Source organism: Rhineura floridana, chromosome 16, assembly GCF_030035675.1.
Source record: "Rhineura floridana isolate rRhiFlo1 chromosome 16, rRhiFlo1.hap2, whole genome shotgun sequence".
NCBI lineage: Eukaryota > Metazoa > Chordata > Lepidosauria > Squamata > Rhineuridae > Rhineura > Rhineura floridana.
Genome location: NC_084495.1, coordinates 12,126,117 through 12,145,944, shown reverse-complemented (window position 1 = coordinate 12,145,944; position 19,828 = coordinate 12,126,117). Strand labels below are relative to the sequence as shown.

Genomic DNA, 19,828 nt, shown 5'->3' with positions numbered 1-19,828 from the left:
GATCCTCCCCTGCAGAGGTGGTGTACAAATTAAGATGGTCTGGGACTAATGGAATCCACTTGATTCCTAAATGCCCTGCAGGAGTTCCCAGTAGATAGAGCAGGTGGCCCTGTTGTAGCCCTTGTCACGCTGTGGAACAACAAGGCGTGTCAGGCTCTTGACATGGTTGCCTCTGAGTGCCCTCTCTGGCATTGTGGAGCCCAGTTTGCACCTTGGTATACCAGTGAGCTAAGGACAATGAAGCAGACTGGACGATGGCTAGAACGCAAGTGGAAAAAGACGTGCTGTGAGAGGCTGATTGGGCACAAGTAAAACATCATTAACCAGTGTGTGGCAGTGAGGGCAGCAAAGAAAGCCCACTTCTCTGCCACCATCCCATCCTCAAGCAGCCATCCAGTGGAGCTTTTCCATATTATCAGGGGTCTGCTGACATCAACTCCAGGAAAAGGAGTTTTAGACCTTCAGAGGCCCACTGTGAATTGTTTGCAAGGCACTTTGAGGGTAAAGTTGCTTGCCTCCATAGCAATCTTGATGCCCCATCCACATCTACTGTAGTTCCCAGTGAGCTGTCCAGTGCAACATCTGCTGCAACTTCTTGGGAACTATTTCAGTTGATGCGGTCTGATGACATGGACAAGGTGCTTGTGATGATGTAGCCAGCAACATGTTCTCTCGACGCTTGCCCTTCTTGTCTTATTAACACTTGCTAAGGGGGATTGACTGAGTGGATCCAGGGTGTGGTCAATGTGTCATTAAGGGAGGGACTGGTTCCAGCCACCCTGAAAGAGGCGGTGATCCGACTGCTCCTGAAAAAGCCCACCCTGGATCCATTGGCTTGTGACCACTACTGCCTGGTTGCAAGCACACCCTTTTTAGGGCAGGTGATCAAGAGGGCTGTGGTGGAGCAATTGCAAGTACTCTTGGATGAAACAGATTATCTTGACCCATTCCAATCTGGGTTCAGGCCTAGTTATGGGACTGAATCAGCTTTGATCGCCCTGATGGATGACCTTTATTGGAAGAAGGACAGGGGAAGTGTAACCCTGTTATTCTTACTTTATCTCTCAGTGGCTTTTGATACTATTGGCCATGGCATCCTGCTGAATCGATTTTGTGAGATGAGTATTGGAGGCACTGTTTTAGAGTGGTTCCGATCCTACCTCCAGGGTCATTTTCAGAGAATAGCACTGGGTGATTTTCTTTTGGCCCCCTGGCAGTTGCGCTGTGGGGTGCCACAGGGTACTATCTTGTCCCCCATGCTGTTTAACATCCATATGAAGCCCTTGGGAGTGGTCATCAGGAGATTTAGAGACAGGTGTCAGCAGCATGCTGATGATACCCAGCTCTATTTCTCTGTAACATCTGAATTGGGAGAGGCCATGCGAGCCCTGGACCAGTGCCTGGACTTGGTGGTGGGCTGGATAAGAGCCAATAAACTGAGTATGAAACCTAGCAAGACGGAGATACTGTGGGTTGGTGGTTCTGGAGTTTGGATAATTGTTCAGTTGCCTGATTTGGATGGGGTTGTACTCCCTCTGAAAGAGCAGGTTCGTAGTATGGGGGTGCTCCTGGATCCATCTTTGTTACTAGAGGTGACTTCAGTGGCTAGGAATGCCTTTCACCAGCTTCTGCTGGTAAGACAGCTGCAGCCATTTCTGGACCAGGATATCCTGACCACTGTTGTCCATTCACTGATAACCTCCAGGCCGGATTATTATTATTATTATTATTATTATTATTGTTATTATTATTATTATTATTATTTCTATCCTGCCTTTTGCCCAAAAGGCCTTCATGGTGGCTTGCAAAAATAAATACAAATATAGAAATACATATCAATAAAAACCGTACAATTTACAAGAATTAAATTAACAAGGTAATATTATTAAAAAGCAACAATAACAACTTTTAATGAAAATACAAGAAATCACACTTTTCTAATAAATTCCTAAGAATTAGACAATGTCTACTAGTTCTTACATCAATATGTTTACTATAATGTGCTCTATGTGGGGCTGCCCTTGAAGTTGGTCCGGAAGCTGCAGTTGGGCTAAGTTCAAGGTTCTGGTTTTGGTGTACAAAGCTCTATACAGCTTGGGACCAGGATACCTGAAAGATTGTATTACCCCTTATATACCTAGTTGATCACCACACTCTGCAGGTGAGGGCCACTGGAAGATACCAGCTTCTCAGGAGGTCCATTCCGCGCAACGTAGGAAGCTGATCTTTAGTGTAGTGGCACCTACCCTTTGGAATTCTCTCCCCTTAAATATTAGATTGGTGCCATCTGTTATCTTTTCTGTGCCTACTGAAGACTTGCCTTTTTCAACAAACCTTCTAACTACAGACTTTATCCCAGTCTCTGTCTGTGCTGGAATGGCTTTTAAAGATGTTTTTAAAGCATTTTATAAAAAATATCATTTTAAAGATGTTTTGTTTTAATATATTTTAATGTCTGTTTTTATGATGTTTTATAGTGTTTTTGTTTGCTGCCCTGGGCTCCTACTGGGAGGAAGGGCGGGATATACATTTAATCATCATCATCATCATAGTTGGCGAGGCAGCTTTACATCTATACTAGGAGAGGGAACCTCAGGCCCGAGGGGCCAAATGTATCCCCCCATGTCTCTCTGGCTAGCTCTTGGACTCTTCCCCAGGCCACACCTCCTCTCCAGGACACACCTGCCACTGGACTTGCTTCACACAGAGCCCTTGGACTCTGATAGTGCCTCTTGCTTCCTTGGATAGAGGATAGAGGTGTGTAGAAAGTAGCCTGCTGTATAAAGATAAAATTTACATTTGTTGCTTTGCACAGTTTTTCCTTTGCCCGCTACTGGCATGTGATCCTTGGAAGCTTGCCCAGAAGGGAATGATCTACAAAAAGGTTCCCCACCTCCAGTCTATAAACATGTGAAGTTTTCTTCAACTGAGTCACACCACGGGCTCATCTAGCCCATAGCTGGAAGACCTCTGCCTTCCCCTACAGACCTCCTCAGGTGTTAAGATCAACAGTGGAGGCCCTCTTCGTAGTACCTCCACCCTCAGAAGCTTCTCTGTGGCAGCCCCTAAGCTGTGGAACTCCCTCCCAACAGAGGCGTGTCTGGCACCTTCACTATACAGCTTTCATTGTAGGCTGAAGAAGCACCTCTTTCCCCTGGACTTTGACACTGGAGAGATATATTTTTAGGATCCTCTAATTTGTTTAAACCACTTTTCATGTTGTATTTTACATTGTTCAACTCACCCTTGGAACTTCTGGTGAAGGTGGGTAATAAATCTAACAAATTAATGTAGTGGAGGAATGATCCATGAAAACTACAGGAAACATACAACACAAAACTCCCACAATATGCCAGATTTCCAAGGCTGCAAAAGGACTTTTCTGGAAACAACATGGAAATTAGTGCTAAATTTCCACTAGATACCACTAGATCTCCTGAAGTGGCTTTTACAGCATGTAAAAGATCACAAAAAACACAAAAACTGGCAGGTAACAGATAGTTGGGAAGATGGAATAAAATGCCGTCTGAACACAGCATAAGTTCTACCCAGAGTAGACCTACTGAAATGAATGGATCTAAGTCACTGCCCTGGGCTCCTATTAGGAGGAAGGGTGAGATATAAATCTAATAAATAAATAAATAAATAAGCTCCTCATGCCCATTAATTCCAATACAGAGCTGCATTCAATGCTAGTCCTATCCAGAGCATGAAAAATGGACTGCCTTCAAGTCGATCCCGACTTATGGCTACCCTGTGAATAGGGTTTTCATGGTAAGCAGTATTCAGAGGGGGTTTACCATTGCCTCCCTCTGAGGCTAGTCCTCCCCAGCTGGCTAGGGCCTGCTCAGCTTGCCACAGCTGCACAAGCCAGCCACTTCCTTCTCCGCAACTGCCAGTTGGGGGCAACTGGGCTCCTTGGGACTATGCAGTTTGCCCACGGCTGCACAGGTGGCAGGGCACATCACCCAAGCCACTCACTGTGGGGGTGATCTTTAGCTGGCCCTTGACACCCAGGAGACACAAGCAGGGATTTGAACTCACAGACTCTGGACTCCCAGCCAGGCTCTCCTCCCCACTGTGCTATACCAGCTGTCAAAATGGAAATGGACTGTCTTCAGGTCGATTCTGACTTATGGCAACCCTATGAATAGGGTTTTCATGGTAAAACCGATGTACCAGACCATGACTAGGGGCTTCTAGATTTCACAGTCCTGCCCCCGTCTCCATTTGCCAATCGCCATGGGACTTTGTTATGGAAGATGCCTGTGCGTGAATTTGTTTTATGTGGGGAGATTGGTGCACCACGATCAACACACAATCTTGACAGAAAAAGGCTTTGATCCAATGGCATGGGTATCACGGCGATTGGAAGTCTTTTATCTGCTGCAGCCTTCATCCGCCTTCACAGCCGTTGTAACGTACACATTGTTATCCTCTGCCTGTTCTGCCATTGAGGACTTTCTTGGATCGTTCTTTGTCTGGTTCCTCTCCCTTGACCTTACCGCCATGGGTGACCCTGCCAGGAGTACATGACTCCCGACGGCATCGCTCACAGGGTTCATTGGAACACGCAAGCCCACTCACCACTACAAGGTGACGATCCAGTGTACATCTTATGAGAATAACAAAGGTGAGATGCATCTCGCATTTTAACTCAAACAAAGGTCTATGCTTATTCTGAGGCCAGAACAATAAAAAATAAAAACCTAAGCAAGAGCTTTACACCAGCACTTAAATATAAATATTAAAAACACAGACAGACTTACAGGAACTCCATGTATTCCTTGAAATCCAGGAACCCCCATTGGGCCCTAAAAGGATTTTAAAAAGAAAGAACGCAGTTGAGATTTCATCTTATCCATAGATCCCAGTCCTGTTAGGGAGAAATGGTGGTTTAGAATAAAGACGCACTTGTCGCAGGAAATCACATTCATCTATTGCTAAGAGGAGAGGCAGCAAGACTGTGCTTGCCTTCACGGAGCGGCTTATTCCACCTGCCATGCCCATTCTCCTGCCCTAGAAGCCTTCTTAAGGGAGCAGCTGTGAGGGGCTGTCTGACCTTTTCAGTCTAGACATAACCGTGGGGAGATTTGGAGGAGCTGCCATCACCTTTAGGCCTACTTTGGGAGAGCATTAACTGACTTTAATTGTATTTTTATTTCCAGTATATCTGAAGTCTGCATTTTCGCTTACTGGTTCCACTTATTGACAAGCTTTATCCTCTCTTAATTTGAATCGTTAACCAAAATGAATTGTTAGCTGTTGAATGGTTAGCGTCGCAGCGATGTTAATGATTTTCTGTTACTCTGCATACTGGTTCTGGTACTATTGTACTTTGTTTATTGTCTGCAAACTGCTCTGGGCACAAGCAAAACGTGTTTTATATAAATAAGCAGTGGAAAATGTGATATATATATATATATATATATATATATATATATATATATATATATATATATATAAACTGGCTATGACAACTTACTATATTTAGACCCTATTCTTCAGCTACACTTGGCTCCCCAAGCAGCTACAAAACGACAATATAATATCCCAATATAATTTGGGATATGCAGATCGCAGGACGGGCAAGAGAGTCTATTTTGCAGTTCTTGAGCTTCAGACCAAATTCCAGACTCTTCTGTCCAGGGCAGATTTTTCCAACCTGATGCCCTCCAGATGTTTTGTACTACAGCTCCCATGTTGGCTGGGGTTGATGGGAGCCGTTGTCCAAAATATCTGGAAGGCACCAAGTTGGCGATGGTTGGTCCAGAGGGAGAGAGCAGAAGAAGCTGTAACTGGATTTATGGCCTGGCTGATGGGAAGAATACCAATCCATGAAATATGCTCTTCTGTTGAATTACAGAGTCTTCAAGTCTCTGGCCACTGTTCATATAGCCCCAATCTCTTCCTCCTAGAGCAGGAATGAAGAGTTTAGGGATTTGACGGCTGAAGGGGGCTGTTCCTGGTAACCCAGAGATCACTGATGAAATAGTGTTTTTAAGTATATTTTACAATGTTTTTAATTGTGTTTTGGAATATTTTTACTGTTTTTAGTATGCATTTCTTTTTCCTGTTAAGCTGTTTTGTTTTTGGGGCTCCCTCAGGAGGAAGGACAGGATAAAAATTCAAGAAACTACAACTACAGCCTCAGGGCTAGGGGCCAAAGGTGGTCTTCTATGCCTCTGTATCCGGCCCTCGGGACTTTCCCTAGGCTACGCCCCTTCTCCCAAGCCACCTAGTCAATCCTGCTCCATGCTCTCCTTGAGTGCTTTCGCTTGCTGGAATGTGTTAATGCCTCTTGTTTACCTGGGTGGAGAGGTGTGGGTGCGAGTATAACAACCTCTGACATTTGTGGGGCTGGAATTTAGTGTATTGTCCATGTTTTTGCTTCTGGCACTGCCTGCCACTGGACTGCGGCCCTTGAAATGTTCCCTATGAGGCCCTCGGGCTGAAAAAAGTTCCCTAGCCCTGTTATGGAGGAAGAAAGAGCAAAAGGATCAAGAGAACCCTCAGACTGATGGCTGAAGGAGAATTTATTGGTGCAAGTACTCTGCCTGAAGCATTTCAACAAGATGTCTTCCTTAGAGATAGCAATTACACGTTTTCCTGTGTTGAAAGATGCTCTCTCAGAATTCTGGTACACAAAGGACTAGAGCCAGCACCCTTTGTGAGCAGTGTTTTTGAACCAATAAAGCTCTCCTTCAAGCACCCATTTGTGAGCTTTGCTTCTCTTTGGCCTCTGTGCCTAACCTCCATTCTTTCAGATTAAATGATATTACTCTGTAGGGCTGCTTGCCAAATCACTCTCTTGGCCATATTTCCAAATGTATTTTTATAGGCAAATGGAGGCTGGGGAAAAGTTACTTGGTTAGAACGGAGCCAAAATTTCTCAGAATAGGGTCGTCCCCCCCCCCTTCCATCCCCTGAGAACTTTCTTTTCCAACCCCTCCTTGGGAAAAAAGGAATCATTTGTCAGAATGTTCTCTGATTATTCTCTACAATTTTTTTTAACAGTGGAGGCTGCTCCTTTAGGGGAAATGGGGCACTGTCCTCACCAACCTCAGCCCTCAGACATCCCCCACCAGTCCAGGGGCTGGCTGTCAGCTTCCTCCTCCTCAGTCTTAGTGCTGCCGTTGTAGAACTCAACATGGAGGAGGATGGTGACAAAACTAGAATTTGTTGGTTCTGCCTACCACTGGCTCTGGTGCCATCTACTGTTGGGCTCCCTGCCTTCCGCCCTACCAGTCCCAATGGGCACCAGCCACTACAGGTTTTTAATAGTAGCTGTCATTTCCCTCCCTTTCCTAGAACAATGTTAGGTCTGGGGCATTATTGGGGTTTCAAAATGATGGCCAGGCTGCCAAAACAGTTGTCTGCTTGCTGCAGCAACATCAGAGGCTAAATATATATATACATATATATATATATGTATATATTTTAAAAACAGGACAAAAGGAACTGTGCCACAGCCACTGCTGATAGGCACCCTCGCTAGAGTGTTGGGAACATTTCTCCTACCCTCAGAGAATATTTTGCCAAGATGGTACCCCCAACTTTGCTTCCTACAAATGATCCTGGATGGGCATTTATTTTATTTTTTGCTCAGCTCTGTTACTTGCTGAAAGCCTCACAGGTGTTTCAGTTCCGATTCCGATAAAGGCCACGTCCATACCGCACATTTAAAGTGCTATTATATTTCTTTAAACAGTCATGGCTTGAACCACTGAGAGTTGTTAAGAGACCCCTATTCCCCTCACAAAGCTATAATTCCCAGAGTTCCCTGGGAAGAAAAACTGATTGTATCACCACTCTGGGTGTAATATTAGGTGCCAGGGACCCTAGAAAGTGTACTTTCCCAGGGCACCTGAATCTTTAGTATGGCTGAGAAGCACAGAAGGAAAATAACATTTCCAAGGGTCCCTGGCATTTAAGCCATTGCAGCACACAAGCCATCAAGGAGGGGTGGTGCTGACGGGACAAGTGCTCAGAACTCAGTCTAAATTATAGTGCTCAATTTAACAATCCAGTCAGATGAGATAGCCAAATCTGTATTATGTGCTAGGTAATTGTGAACTTCAGTGATAACAACACCCTATATGTTGTTTCATACAGACCCCATACTGCTATGGAACATGTATAGCATACCATTCTGCCACCACAGCAACAAGTAAGTGCAGGGCTGTCTTTATGCATTCAAAAGGAACTAAAGAGGAATGGATGAACTTACCTTATCGCCCTTCAGTCCAGCTGCACCTGGAAAACCTGTTGTCCCTCTCTCTCCCTTTGGCCCCCTCACACCTTCTGGTCCAGTGAACCCTGGAGCACCCATGAGTCCTTGGTTTCCAATGGGTCCCGGCCGACCCTAAGGGGGAAGAATACATCAGTCTTAATACCTTGCCATGCCATTCTCCAAACCACCCTCCGAAAAACATCAGGAAACCACTGAGAAAGGAGTTCTCTTGTGAAGCACAAAGTTCAGCTCTGGGTACCAGGTTTTAAGAAGGATGTAGACAAACTGAAATGGGTTCAGAGGAGGAAAACATAGAAGGACAGGAGTATGGAAAACAAGTCCTATGAGGAGAGGTTGAAGGAACTGGGTATGCTTAAGCCTGGAGAAGAGAAGACTGGGGTAGGATGGAGTGGGCCATGGTAGCACTCTTCAAATATCTAAAGGGCTGACACATAGAACAGAGCAAAGGCATGTTCCATGCTGCTGATCAAGAGGAGGGGACTAAATCTAATGGGCATAAGTGACAGGAAGTTGGATCAGTGCCAGCACCATGGGTCAGCATAATCAGGCATCTGTTGAGGGCCCACGCTGTAGCAGGAGGGCCAATTCCTCTCCCTTACCCCGTGGCAACCTACTTGTTCACCAGCTTCTTGCTCTGGCACAGTCAATGCTGAAGAAGTAGGTAAAAAGAGGATCAGCAAATGCCATTGCCTGCTTGCTCATCAACTCTCTGCTCGGCTGACAAATGGCAGCATTAATATAGAAGAAGAGGAGGAGGAGGAAGATAATGGTGGTGAAGAGCAAGACTTGCTGTGGGATGGGGGTGTTCGGGGGGGTTGTGTCTTGGCCAAGGGCCCTTCAAAATCTGGAGCAGGTGATGGGGTAAATTTTGGATAGATGCTGGAAGAAACTTCTTGACAGTGACAGTGTGTCTCTAAAAGTGGAGAGAGAACACAGCCATCATAGCTAGCAGCCATTAATGGGTTCCTACTGGGAGGAATGGCAGGATACAAATCAAAATGATAAATATATAAATAAAATTAATAGCCACATCCTCCATGAATAAGCAGGCATGGGATCTCCTGTCCAGAATATGTTACTGAACCAGATCACGGCCTCCTGCTGAAAATCACCTCATCCAGGCTGCTATCTGTGCCTGAAGATTTCCTCCCTGCCCCCCAAATCTGCTCTGTCTGGCTCTTTGTTCCCAGAGAAACACCTTTGGGGGCAAGTAGCCATGGGGGTGGATTTTTAACAGGAAGCTGGTGTGGGCCCTGATCCATATCAGGAACACATTCCAGATTTGGGCACCATAGCTTCTTTTTCTTCAAAGCACAAGTGGCCAGTTTAAGCATGTCTTTAAAAAAAGAAAAAGTGTGAGTAACATAAAATGTCGCGAGAGGCTATGCTCGCTTTCTGTCACTTGCAAATATGAATATATATAGTAAGTTTTCCAATCCTCATCGCTTTTTAACAGCTGGGGAAAAACTTGCCTCAAACACTTGTGCTTATACAACAGTTAAATAAATAATGCAAAATGTGCTCAAAATCCTAATCTGCAGAATAAAACAATTGTTTCCAAAGCAAACCTGAAAGGGTTTGCTACTTTGGTTTGTGGTAATGGCAGACCACAATAATTGCTTCAAGAGAAAAAAAGTATGGAAAGGCCAAATGGGGGCAAAGTTGCTTTTTCAAAACATATGAATTACCCTGATTTTGAATTTTCTAGTAATAATACTGCCGCCACCACCATCTGAATTGCATTTCTATCATACACTTCAAGTGTTGGAACCATTTAAATACAATCAATCAATCAATCAATCAACCATCAATCAATAAATAAGACAAAGGTTCGGAGACAAGACCCTACACATTAAACCCCAAACAGCAGGAATGCAAATTAATTCATTCAGGGGGAAACAAAACACAGTTATATAGAAACAATTCATTGCAACAAAAAAGGTTTCATCTGTTTCCTAGTGCAGAAAAGGTAGCCAGCAAAGCTTCCTTAGACAGGGAATTCCAAAGGGCAGGTGCCACAACCAAAAAAGCCATGCCCCACACCCCAGCAGATCATTTCAGTAAAAGAAATACACAGGGGTGACCCATCCTCAGAATCACAGAAAGTGTGCTTTAGTGCTTGCAGTATTTGGCTTAGACTGGGGAAGGCACAGGGAATCTGTGACTCTCCAGATGTTGTTGGATTACAACTCCCATCAGCCCAAGCCCACATGGCCAGTGTGGATGATGGGAGTTGTAGTCCAATAACATCTATAGGGCCACAAGTTCCCCATCCTGGGACCAGAGAGACCAGGATTCAAATCCTCACTTGGCCATGTAGCTCATTGAGCGTTCTTGTGCCAGCCACATTCACTCAGCCTACCCTACCTCCCAGAGTGGTCGTGAAAATAGAAGGGAGGGACAGACACCGTGTATGCCACACTGAGCACCTGGGGAGCTAGGACAGGATGATGGATGATGAAGACCAAAATAACAACCCTAATAGAACAGTGGGAAGTATGTATGGGAGAAAGCACTCCTTATGTTACGCAGGACTCAGGCCATTTAGGACTTCAAGATAATAGCCAGCCCTTGGAAGTGGGTTCAGAAACAAATTCAGGAGACGATGAGGTTGGGATAATATATTTCAAGAACTCAGGGGTATGCAACGTGGTGCTCTCCGGATGCTGTGGACTGCAGTGTCCTGGCTCCCACCCAAACACGGCAGCAGGCGTGCTTATAAATAAGGAGTGTGATACTTGAGTAAATCAGATTATTGGTACAGACTCAGATGCATGGAAGAGCCAGATACGGTCTAGGAGCTCTTACAGGGCAAAAGGCTAGCGGGTCAGTCTGGTCGGGGCGCAGGGGCTAGGGTTCACAAGTGCAAGATCAGTCAAGAGAATTCCAAGGCCGCACGGGAGCTGCAAAGTCGTTCCAGCAAGTAACTCCGCCTACCGGCCAAGCTTTTACATGGAGGGAGAGGTGTCCACCTACTGGCGAGAATCCCCACTCCTGCGGGAATTTCTCGCCTGAAGGCTGGTGCTCTTCCACGGGGGATGAGTCTCCTCTCTTCTCCTGAGGTGCTGCCTCCCCCTGGGAGACATCACCAGGCATGCCTCTTCCTCCTCCTCTTTCACTCTCTCATAGCGCTGAGTCTCCTTATTCCCCCTTGTCCTCCGTAAGCTCAAAAGGGACTCCCTCCTTGGGTCTCCCACCTTGTTGGGGGGGGGCTTCCTCAAGTGGGCTCTGCTGCATAGTCTCACGATGCTCACCTCACTCTTCCTTCTCTCATTCTGGGTCCTTCCAGTGCCTGCCACTCCTGGTCTGAATCAGAGTCCTCCAAAGGAATCGTGATATACAACTCCTATCAGCCCCAGCCAGCATGGTCAACGGACAGAGACGATGGGAGTTGTAGCCCACAACACATTAGCAGAGCTTGGAAAAGTTGCTTTTTTGAACTACAACTCCCATCAGCCCAATCCAGTGGCCATGCTGGCTGGGGCTGATGGCAGTTGTAGTTCAAAACAAAGTAACTTTTCCAAGCTCCGCACATTAGCTATCCCTGCAATACCTCCTGAGAGACTGCAGCCTGTATCAGTTGCAATTTTCAAACTGCTGTCACCAAGCAAGTAGACTGCGTTAGGTACAACTGGATCTGAAACACAGACCTAACCACAAGTTTACTGCTGACTTTTCAGCATGTTATGTTGGGTTGCTCAGCTGGACGTCTGATGAAATTTAGCTTCTGCGGATCACGGCAGAGTAGCTTGCCCTTTTGAAAGCTTCATCATTCAACATCATGCCAGGAGTGTGCACGCTAGATACTAGGGATTCCTCAAATTCCAAGGCTAACAGAATGACCTATTAAATTGTGGGATCTGGTTGGTATTGCATAAGCTCACAGGAACTATGTTGGTATAATAAGGACTGCAGAGTGTTAATAATTTGATGCTAGCTGTGCTCTGACCTCAGAGCTGCAGGCAGCATTCTTCTGAATATCAGTTGCTGGAAACAGCAGGAGGGGAGAGTGCCCTTGCACTCAGGTCCCGCTTGCAGGTTTCCCATAATGGGCATCTGGTTGGCCACTGTGAAAACAGGATGTTGGACTAGATGGGCCTTTGGCCTGATCCAACAGGCTCTTCTTGTGCTCTTAATTTTGAGAGAGGCTGCAAATGTTTTAAAAATGAACTGGAATAACACAGAGGAGTGGTTGGCAATTTAATGTAAATGTACTTGGTAATTTTGGATGGGGAGAAGCAGAAGAGTCCTGTTTGTTTGCTTGTTAATAAAACCAACCAAGAGTCCTGTGATACCTTAAAGCCTTAACAAATTTATTAGGGCATAAGCTTGCATGGACCACAGTCCATGTCACCAAATACATCAAGTATAATCCTAGATTGACGAGCATATATACGTGCATGGTTGAGTGGCGGCAGCAGCAAGGGGTGGGGGTGGAGGGTAGAATTCACAGGACAATGAAATGCAAGCAGCACAGACAGTGCCAACCACCTGACAGCAAAATAGTTAACAATGACGAATTAGCAAGGCAGTACTGATGGTAGCACTAGCTAGTTCATGCATGTAGTCTGACTACACTTAATGGACCTGATGAAGTGAATTGTGGTCCACAAAAGCTTGTGCCATTGTAAGTCCTTAGAGTGCTGCAAGGCTTTTGTGGGTGTTTTTTTTCTAGAACAGACATCAGATGTGGCTCAGAACTGTTGTCGATGATGATGTTTCTGTATTGGTTTTTTGTTGCGTTATGTAATTTTTTTAAAAAAATCAATTTAAATAGTTAAGGGGGAGACTGAAGTGGGAAGAAAGGAAGGCACGGGCAAGGAAGAAACAGGGCGACAATATGCTGTTGTACATCCCTAGGCTCAAATTTCAGTTCTGGTGAGGATTAAGAGGATAAAGCAGAGGTTTTGAGGAAGAAGAGTATGTGCGCAAGGATCCTTGTCCTTCATGGCTGATTAAAAATCGCCAGAGGGTGGGCATGACTGGGGGTGGGGAGTTCAGGGTGTGATGAATGTGTCTTTGCATGAGGGGTAGTTGTGTCTGCCCCCTTGAAGGAGAGATGGTAGTGAGGCTACACCTGAAAAACCCACTCTAGACAGCTCCTGCCCAGTCACATAAGAACATAAGAAGAGCCTGCTGGATCAGGCTAGTGGCCCATCTAGTCCAGCATCCTGTTCTCACAGTGGCCAACCAAGTGCCTGGGGGAAGGCCGCAAGCAGGACCCGAGTGCAAGGACACTCTCCCCTCCTGAGGCTTCCGGCAACTGGTTTTCAGAAGCATGCTGCCTCTGACTAGGGTGGCAAAGCACAGCCATCATGGCTAGTAGCCATTGATAGCCCTGTCCTCCATGAATTTGTCTAATCTTCTTTTAAAGCCATCCAAGCTGGTGGCCATTACTGCATCTTGTGGGAGCAAATTCCATAGTTTAACTATGCGCTGAGTAAAGGAATACTTCCTATTGTCTGTCCTGAATCTTCCAACATTCAGCTTCTTTGAATGTCCACGAGTTCTAGTATTATGAGAGGGAGAAGAACTTTTCTCTATCCACTTTCTCAATGCCATGCATAATTTTATACACTTCTATCATGTCTCCTCTGACCCGCCTTTTCTCTCAACTAAAAAGCCCCAAATGCTGCAACCTTTCCTCGTAAGGGAGTCGCTCCATCCCCTTGATCATTCTGGTTGCCCTCTTCTGAACCTTTTCCAACTCTATAATATCCTTTTTGAGGTGAGGCGACCAGAACTGTACACAGTATTCCAAATGCGGCCGCACCATAGATTTATACAACGGCATTATGATATCGGCTGTTTTATTTTCAATACCTTTCCTAATTATCCCTAGCATGGAATTTGCCTTTTTCACAGCTGCCGCACACTGGGTCGACATTTTCATCGTGCTGTCCACTACAACCCCGAGGTCTCTCTCCTGGTCGGTCACCGCCAGTTCAGACCCCATGAGCGTATATGTGAAATTAAGATTTTTTGCTCCAATATGCATAATTTTACACTTGTTTATATTGAATTGCATTTGCCATTTTTCCGCCCATTCACTCAGTTTGGAAAGGTCTTTTTGGAGCTCTTTGCAATCCCTTTTTGTTTTAACAACCCTGAACAATTTAGTGTCATCAGCAAACTTGGCCACTTCACTGCTCACTCCTAATTCTAGGTCATTAATGAACAAGTTGAAGAGTACAGGTCCCAATACCGATCCTTGAGGGACTCCACTTTCTACAGCCCTCCATCGGGAGAACTGTCCGTTTATTCCTACTCTCTGCTTTCTGCTTCTTAACCAATTCCTTATCCACAAGAGGACCTCTCCTCTTATTCCATGACTGCTAAGCTTCCTCAGAAGTCTTTGGTGAGGTACCTTGTCAAAAGCTTTTTGAAAGTCTAAGTACACTATGTCCACTGGATCACCTCTATCTATATGCTTGTTGATACTCTAATAGGTTACTGAGACAGGACTTTCCCTTGCAGAAGCCATGCTGGCTCTGCTTCAGCAAAGCTTGTTCTTCTATGTGCTTAGTTAATCTAATTAAGCTTTAATAATACTTTCTACCAGTTTTCCAGGGACAGAAGTTAAGCTAACTGGCCTGTAATTTCCGGGATCCCCTCTGGATCCCTTTTTGAAGATTGGCGTTACATTTGCCACTTTCCAGTCCTCAGGCACGGAGGAGGACCCAAGGGACAAGTTACATATTTTAGTTAGCAGATCAGCAATTTCACCTTTGAGTTCTTTGAGAACTCTCGGGTGGATGCCATCCGGGCCCGGTGATTTGTCAGTTTTTATATTGTCCATTAAGCTTAGAACTTCCTCTCTCGTTACCACTATTTGTCTCAGTTCCTCAGAATCCCTTCCTGCAAATGTTAGTTCAGGTTCAGGGATCTGCCCTATATCTTCCACTGTGAAGACAGATGCAAAGAATTCATTTAGCTTCTCTGCAATCTCCTTATCGTTCTTTAGTACACCTTTGACTCCCTTATCATCCAAGGGTCCAATCGTCTCCCTAGATGGTCTGCTTTGAATGTATTTATAGAATTTTTTGTTGTTGGTTTTTATGTTCTTAGCAATGTGCTCCTCAAATTCTTTTTTAGCATCCCTTATTGTCTTCTTGCATTTCTTTTGCCAGAGTTTGTGTTCTTTTTTATTTTCTTCATTCGGACAAGACTTCCATTTTTTGAAGGAAGACTTTTTGCCTCTAAGAGCTTCCTTGACTTTGCTCGTTAAACATGCTGGCATCTTCTTGGCCCTGGCAGTACCTTTTCTGATCTGTGGTACGCACTCCAGTTGAGCTTCTAATATAGTGTTTTTAAACAACTTCCAAGCATTTTCGAGTGATGTGACCCTCTGGACTTTTTTTTCAGCTTTCTTTTTACCAATCCCCTCATTTTTGTGAACTTTCCTCTTTTGAAGTCAAATGTGACGGTGTTGGATTTTCTTGGCAATTGGCCAGTTACATGTATGTTTAATTTAATAGCACTGTGGTCACTGCTCCCAATCGGTTCAACAACACTTACATCTCGCACCAGGTCCCGGTCCCCACTGAGGATTAAGTCCAGGGTTGCCGTCCCTCTGGTCGGTTCCATGACCAACTGGTCTAGGGCATAGTCATTTAGAATATCTAGAAACTTTGCTTCTTTGTCATGACTGGAACACGTATGCAGCCAGTCTATGTCCGGGTAGTTGAAGTCACCCATTACTACCACATTTCCTAGTTTGGATGCTTCCTCAATTTCATATCTCATCTCAAGGTCTCCCTGAGCATTTTGATCAGGGGGACGATAGATCGTTCCCAGTATTAAGTCCCTCCTGGGGCATGGTATCACCACCCACAACGATTCTGTGGAGGAGTCTGCCTCTTTTGGGGTTTCGAGCTTGCTGGATTCAATGCCTTCTTTCACGTATAGAGCGACTCCGCCACCAATACGTCCTTCCCTGTCCTTCCGATATAGTTTATATCCAGGGATAACCGTATCCCACTGGTTTTCTCCATTCCACCAGGTCTCCGTTATGCTCACTATATCAATGCTCTCCTCTAAGACCAAGCACTCCAGTTCTCCCATCTTGGTTCGCAGGCTCCTAGCATTAGCGTACAGGCACTTGTAAGCAGTGTCTCTCTTCAAGTGTCTTTGGCACTTGTGGTTAGGCCTGTGGTAATTTTGCTCTTCTGAATTTATACCCTGTGCCCCTGCTCTCACAATGCGTACTTCTAGGCCTACCCCTTTTAAAATTTCATCATTTCTTTGGTTTTTATCCCAGGGGGGAGGTTTATTCCGAACCGGACCTTTCTCAGCTCCTGTCGGGTTTCCCCCCTCAGTCAGTTTAAAAGCTGCTCTGCCACCTTTTTAATTTTAAGTGCCAGCAGTCTGGTTCCATTCTGGTTCAAGTGGAGCCTGTCCCTTTTGTACAGGCCCGGCTTGTCCCAAAATGTTCCCCAGTGCCTAACAAATCCAAACCCTTCCACCCAACACCATCGTCTCATCCACGCATTGAGACTGCGAAGCTGGGCCTGTCTGGCTGGTCCTGCGCGTGGAACCGGTAGCATTTCAGAGAAAGCCACCTTGGAGGTCCTGGCTTTCAGCATCCTACCTAGCAACCTAAATTTTGCTTCCAGGACCTCACGGCTGCATTTCCCCATGTCGTTGGTGCCAACGTGCACCACGACCACTGACTCCTTCCCAGCACTGTCTACCAAACTACCTAAACGACAGGCGATATCCGCAACCTTCGCACCAGGCAGGCAAAACACCTTGCGGTCTACACGCCCATCACACACCCCACTGTCTATGTTCCTAATGATCGAATCACCCACTACAAGGATCCCTCCACCCCCTGGAGATATATCCTTGGCACGAGAGGATAGCTGCTCATCCCCCAAGGAATGGGTCCCTTCTAAGGGATTGTTTCCCTCTTCCTCAGCTGGATGCTCTCCTTCCCCGAGACCATCGTTCTCCATGATAGCAGGAGAGCTATCATCGTTGGAGTGGGACACAGCTATAACGTCCCTGAAGGCCTCCTCCACACACCTCTCTGCCTCTCTCAGCTTTTCCAGGTCCGCCACCTTGGCCTCAAGGAAATGAAGTCGTTCCCGGACAGCCAGGAGCTCATTGCACCGAGAGCACACCCACGACTTCTGTCCAACAGGCAGATAGTCGTACATGCTGCAGGCGGTGCAAAACACTGGAAAGCCCCCACACCCTTGCTGGCTTCTTACCTGCATAGTTTTGTTTAAGGTTTATTACGTCAATGGGTTGGAGACTGCGGTTTAGTTGAGGTCAGGGAACAGACGGGTAGAGTGGGGGGCCCTGGCCTCCTCGCCCTGCTGCCGAACTCGCTCTGCTGCTTAACTCGCCTTGACGCTTTGTCAGCTGGGGCCTTGACTCCTCGTCAGCTGGGGCTCCCTCTAGCTCGTGGAGCTATATTATACTATATTATATTACACTATATTAGAAGCTCAACTGGAATGCATACTGCAGCTCAGAAAAGGTACCACCAGGGCCAAGAAGATGCCAGCATGGTTAACGAGCAAAGTCAAGGAAGCTCTTAGAGGCAAAAAGTCTTCCTTCAGAAAATGGAAGTCCTGTCTGAATGAAGAAAATAAAAAGGAACACAAACTCTGGCAAAAGAAATGCAAGAAGACAATAAGGGATGCTAAAAAAGAATTTGAGGAGCACATTGCTGAGAACATAAAAATCAACAACAAAAATTCTATAATACATTCAAAACAGGAGACCATCTAGAGAGGCGATCCAGCAGGCTCTTCTTATGTTCTTATGTTCTTATGTTAAACAACTTCCAAGCATTTTCGAGTGATGTGACCCTCTGGACTTTGTTTTTCAGCTTTCTTTTTACCAATCCCCTCATTTTTGTGAACTTTCCTCTTTTGAAGTCAAATGTGACCGTGTTGGATTTTCTTGGCAATTGGCCATTTACATGTATGTTTAATTTAATAGCACTATGGTCACTGCTCCCAATCAGTTCGACAACACTTACATCTCGCACCAGGTCCCGGTCCCCACTGAGGATTAAGTCCAGGGTTGCCATCCCTCTGGTCAGTTCCATGACCAACTGGTCTAGGGCATAGTCATTTAGAATATCTAGAAATTTTGCTTCTTTGTCATGACTGGAACACATATGTGGCCAGTCTATGTCTAGGTAGTTGAAGTCACCCATTACTACTACATTTCCTAGTTTGGATGCTTCCTCAGTTTCATGTCTCATCTCCAGGTCTCCCTGAGCATTTTGATCAGGGGGACGATAGATCATTCCCAGTATTAAATCCCTCCTGGGGCATGGTATCACCACCCACAACGATTCTGTGGAGGAGTCCGCCTCTTTTGGGGTTTCGAGCTTCCTGGATTCAATGCCTTCTTTCATGTACAGAGCAACACCGCCACCAATATGTCCTTCCCTGTCCTTCCGATATAGTTTATATCCAGGGATAACCGTATCCCACTGGTTTTCTCTATTCCACCAGGTCTCCGTTATGCTCACTATATCAATGCTCTCCTCTAAGACCAGTTCTCCCAAATATCCTCTTTTTGGGCAAAGCACTCCAGAGGATTGTAGTGGTGCAAATTGTAGGAATTCTCAGAGGAAACTGATTGTCTAGACCTATTACCATATGGGTTCAGACCCGGGTTCGAGATTGAAACTGCCTTAGTCACCTTGATGGAGGACCTTTTATCAGAAGGACCAGGAGAGCGCAGCCCTTTTGATACCACTGGCCATGGTATCCTCCTGGACCGTCCTCCAGAGATGGGTGTCAAGAGCATTGTTCTGCAGTGGTTCAAATCTCCAGGGGCTGTTTCAGAAGTTAGCATTGGATGAGTGTTTCTCAGCTGCCTGGCTTTTGAGCCATGGAGTGCTGCAGAGCACTATATTGTCTCCAGTGCTATTTAACAACTATGTGAAGCTGTTGGGAGTGGTCATTAGGAGATTGGGAGTGCGGTGTCATCAGTATGCTGAAGATAGCCAACTCTATTTATTTATTTATTGTACTTCTATACCGCCCTATAGCCAAAGCTCTCTGAGTGGTTTACAGTAACGAAAAACATTAAAACAAATATTTCTCTGTAACATCTGAATTGCAGGTGTCTGAGAAGGCCCTGGACCGGTGTCTGGACGCAGTAAGGGGTGGGATGAGGTCTGAATCCTGGCAAGGCGGAGGATGTGAGTGGTTCCTGGGACTGGGAAGTCAGTAAGTTGCCTAGCCTGGATGGGGTTGCATTCTCCCTGAAGGAGCAGGTGCATAGTCTTGGGGTGCTCCTAGATCCAGCTCTGTCCCTGGAGGCGCAGATTTCCTCAGTGGCTAAGAGTGCCTTGTACTGGCTTTGGCCATTCCTGGATCAGGACAGCTTGGTAACCTCAAGGTTGGATTATTGCAATGCACTGTATGTGGAGCTACCATTGATGCTTTTCCAGAGGCTGCAGCTAGTGCAGAAAGAGGAGCAAGGTTGCATGTGAGGGCAAACTGCCATTAGATTATAACACCTTGTTTGCAGGGCTGCCAATCCGCTATGGGGCCAAGTTCAAGATTTTGATGATAATAATATATAAGGCCCTAAACAGCT

General features: G+C 45.7%; 1 protein-coding gene across 3 annotated transcripts in view; it reads right to left on the bottom strand.

The window, feature by feature from the left end:
- Nucleotides 1-19,828, bottom strand: part of LOC133371487 (collagen alpha-6(IV) chain-like) — a 294,936-nt gene that overhangs the window by 124,006 nt on the left and 151,102 nt on the right. For all 3 annotated transcript variants that reach the window (XM_061598999.1, XM_061598997.1, XM_061598998.1), the window contains 2 exons: nucleotides 8,231-8,365; nucleotides 4,770-4,814 (listed from right to left, as the gene is read on the bottom strand). In XM_061598999.1, the coding sequence (XP_061454983.1) occupies nucleotides 4,770-4,814; nucleotides 8,231-8,365 (180 nt within the window). The remainder of the gene's footprint in view (nucleotides 1-4,769; nucleotides 4,815-8,230; nucleotides 8,366-19,828) is intronic.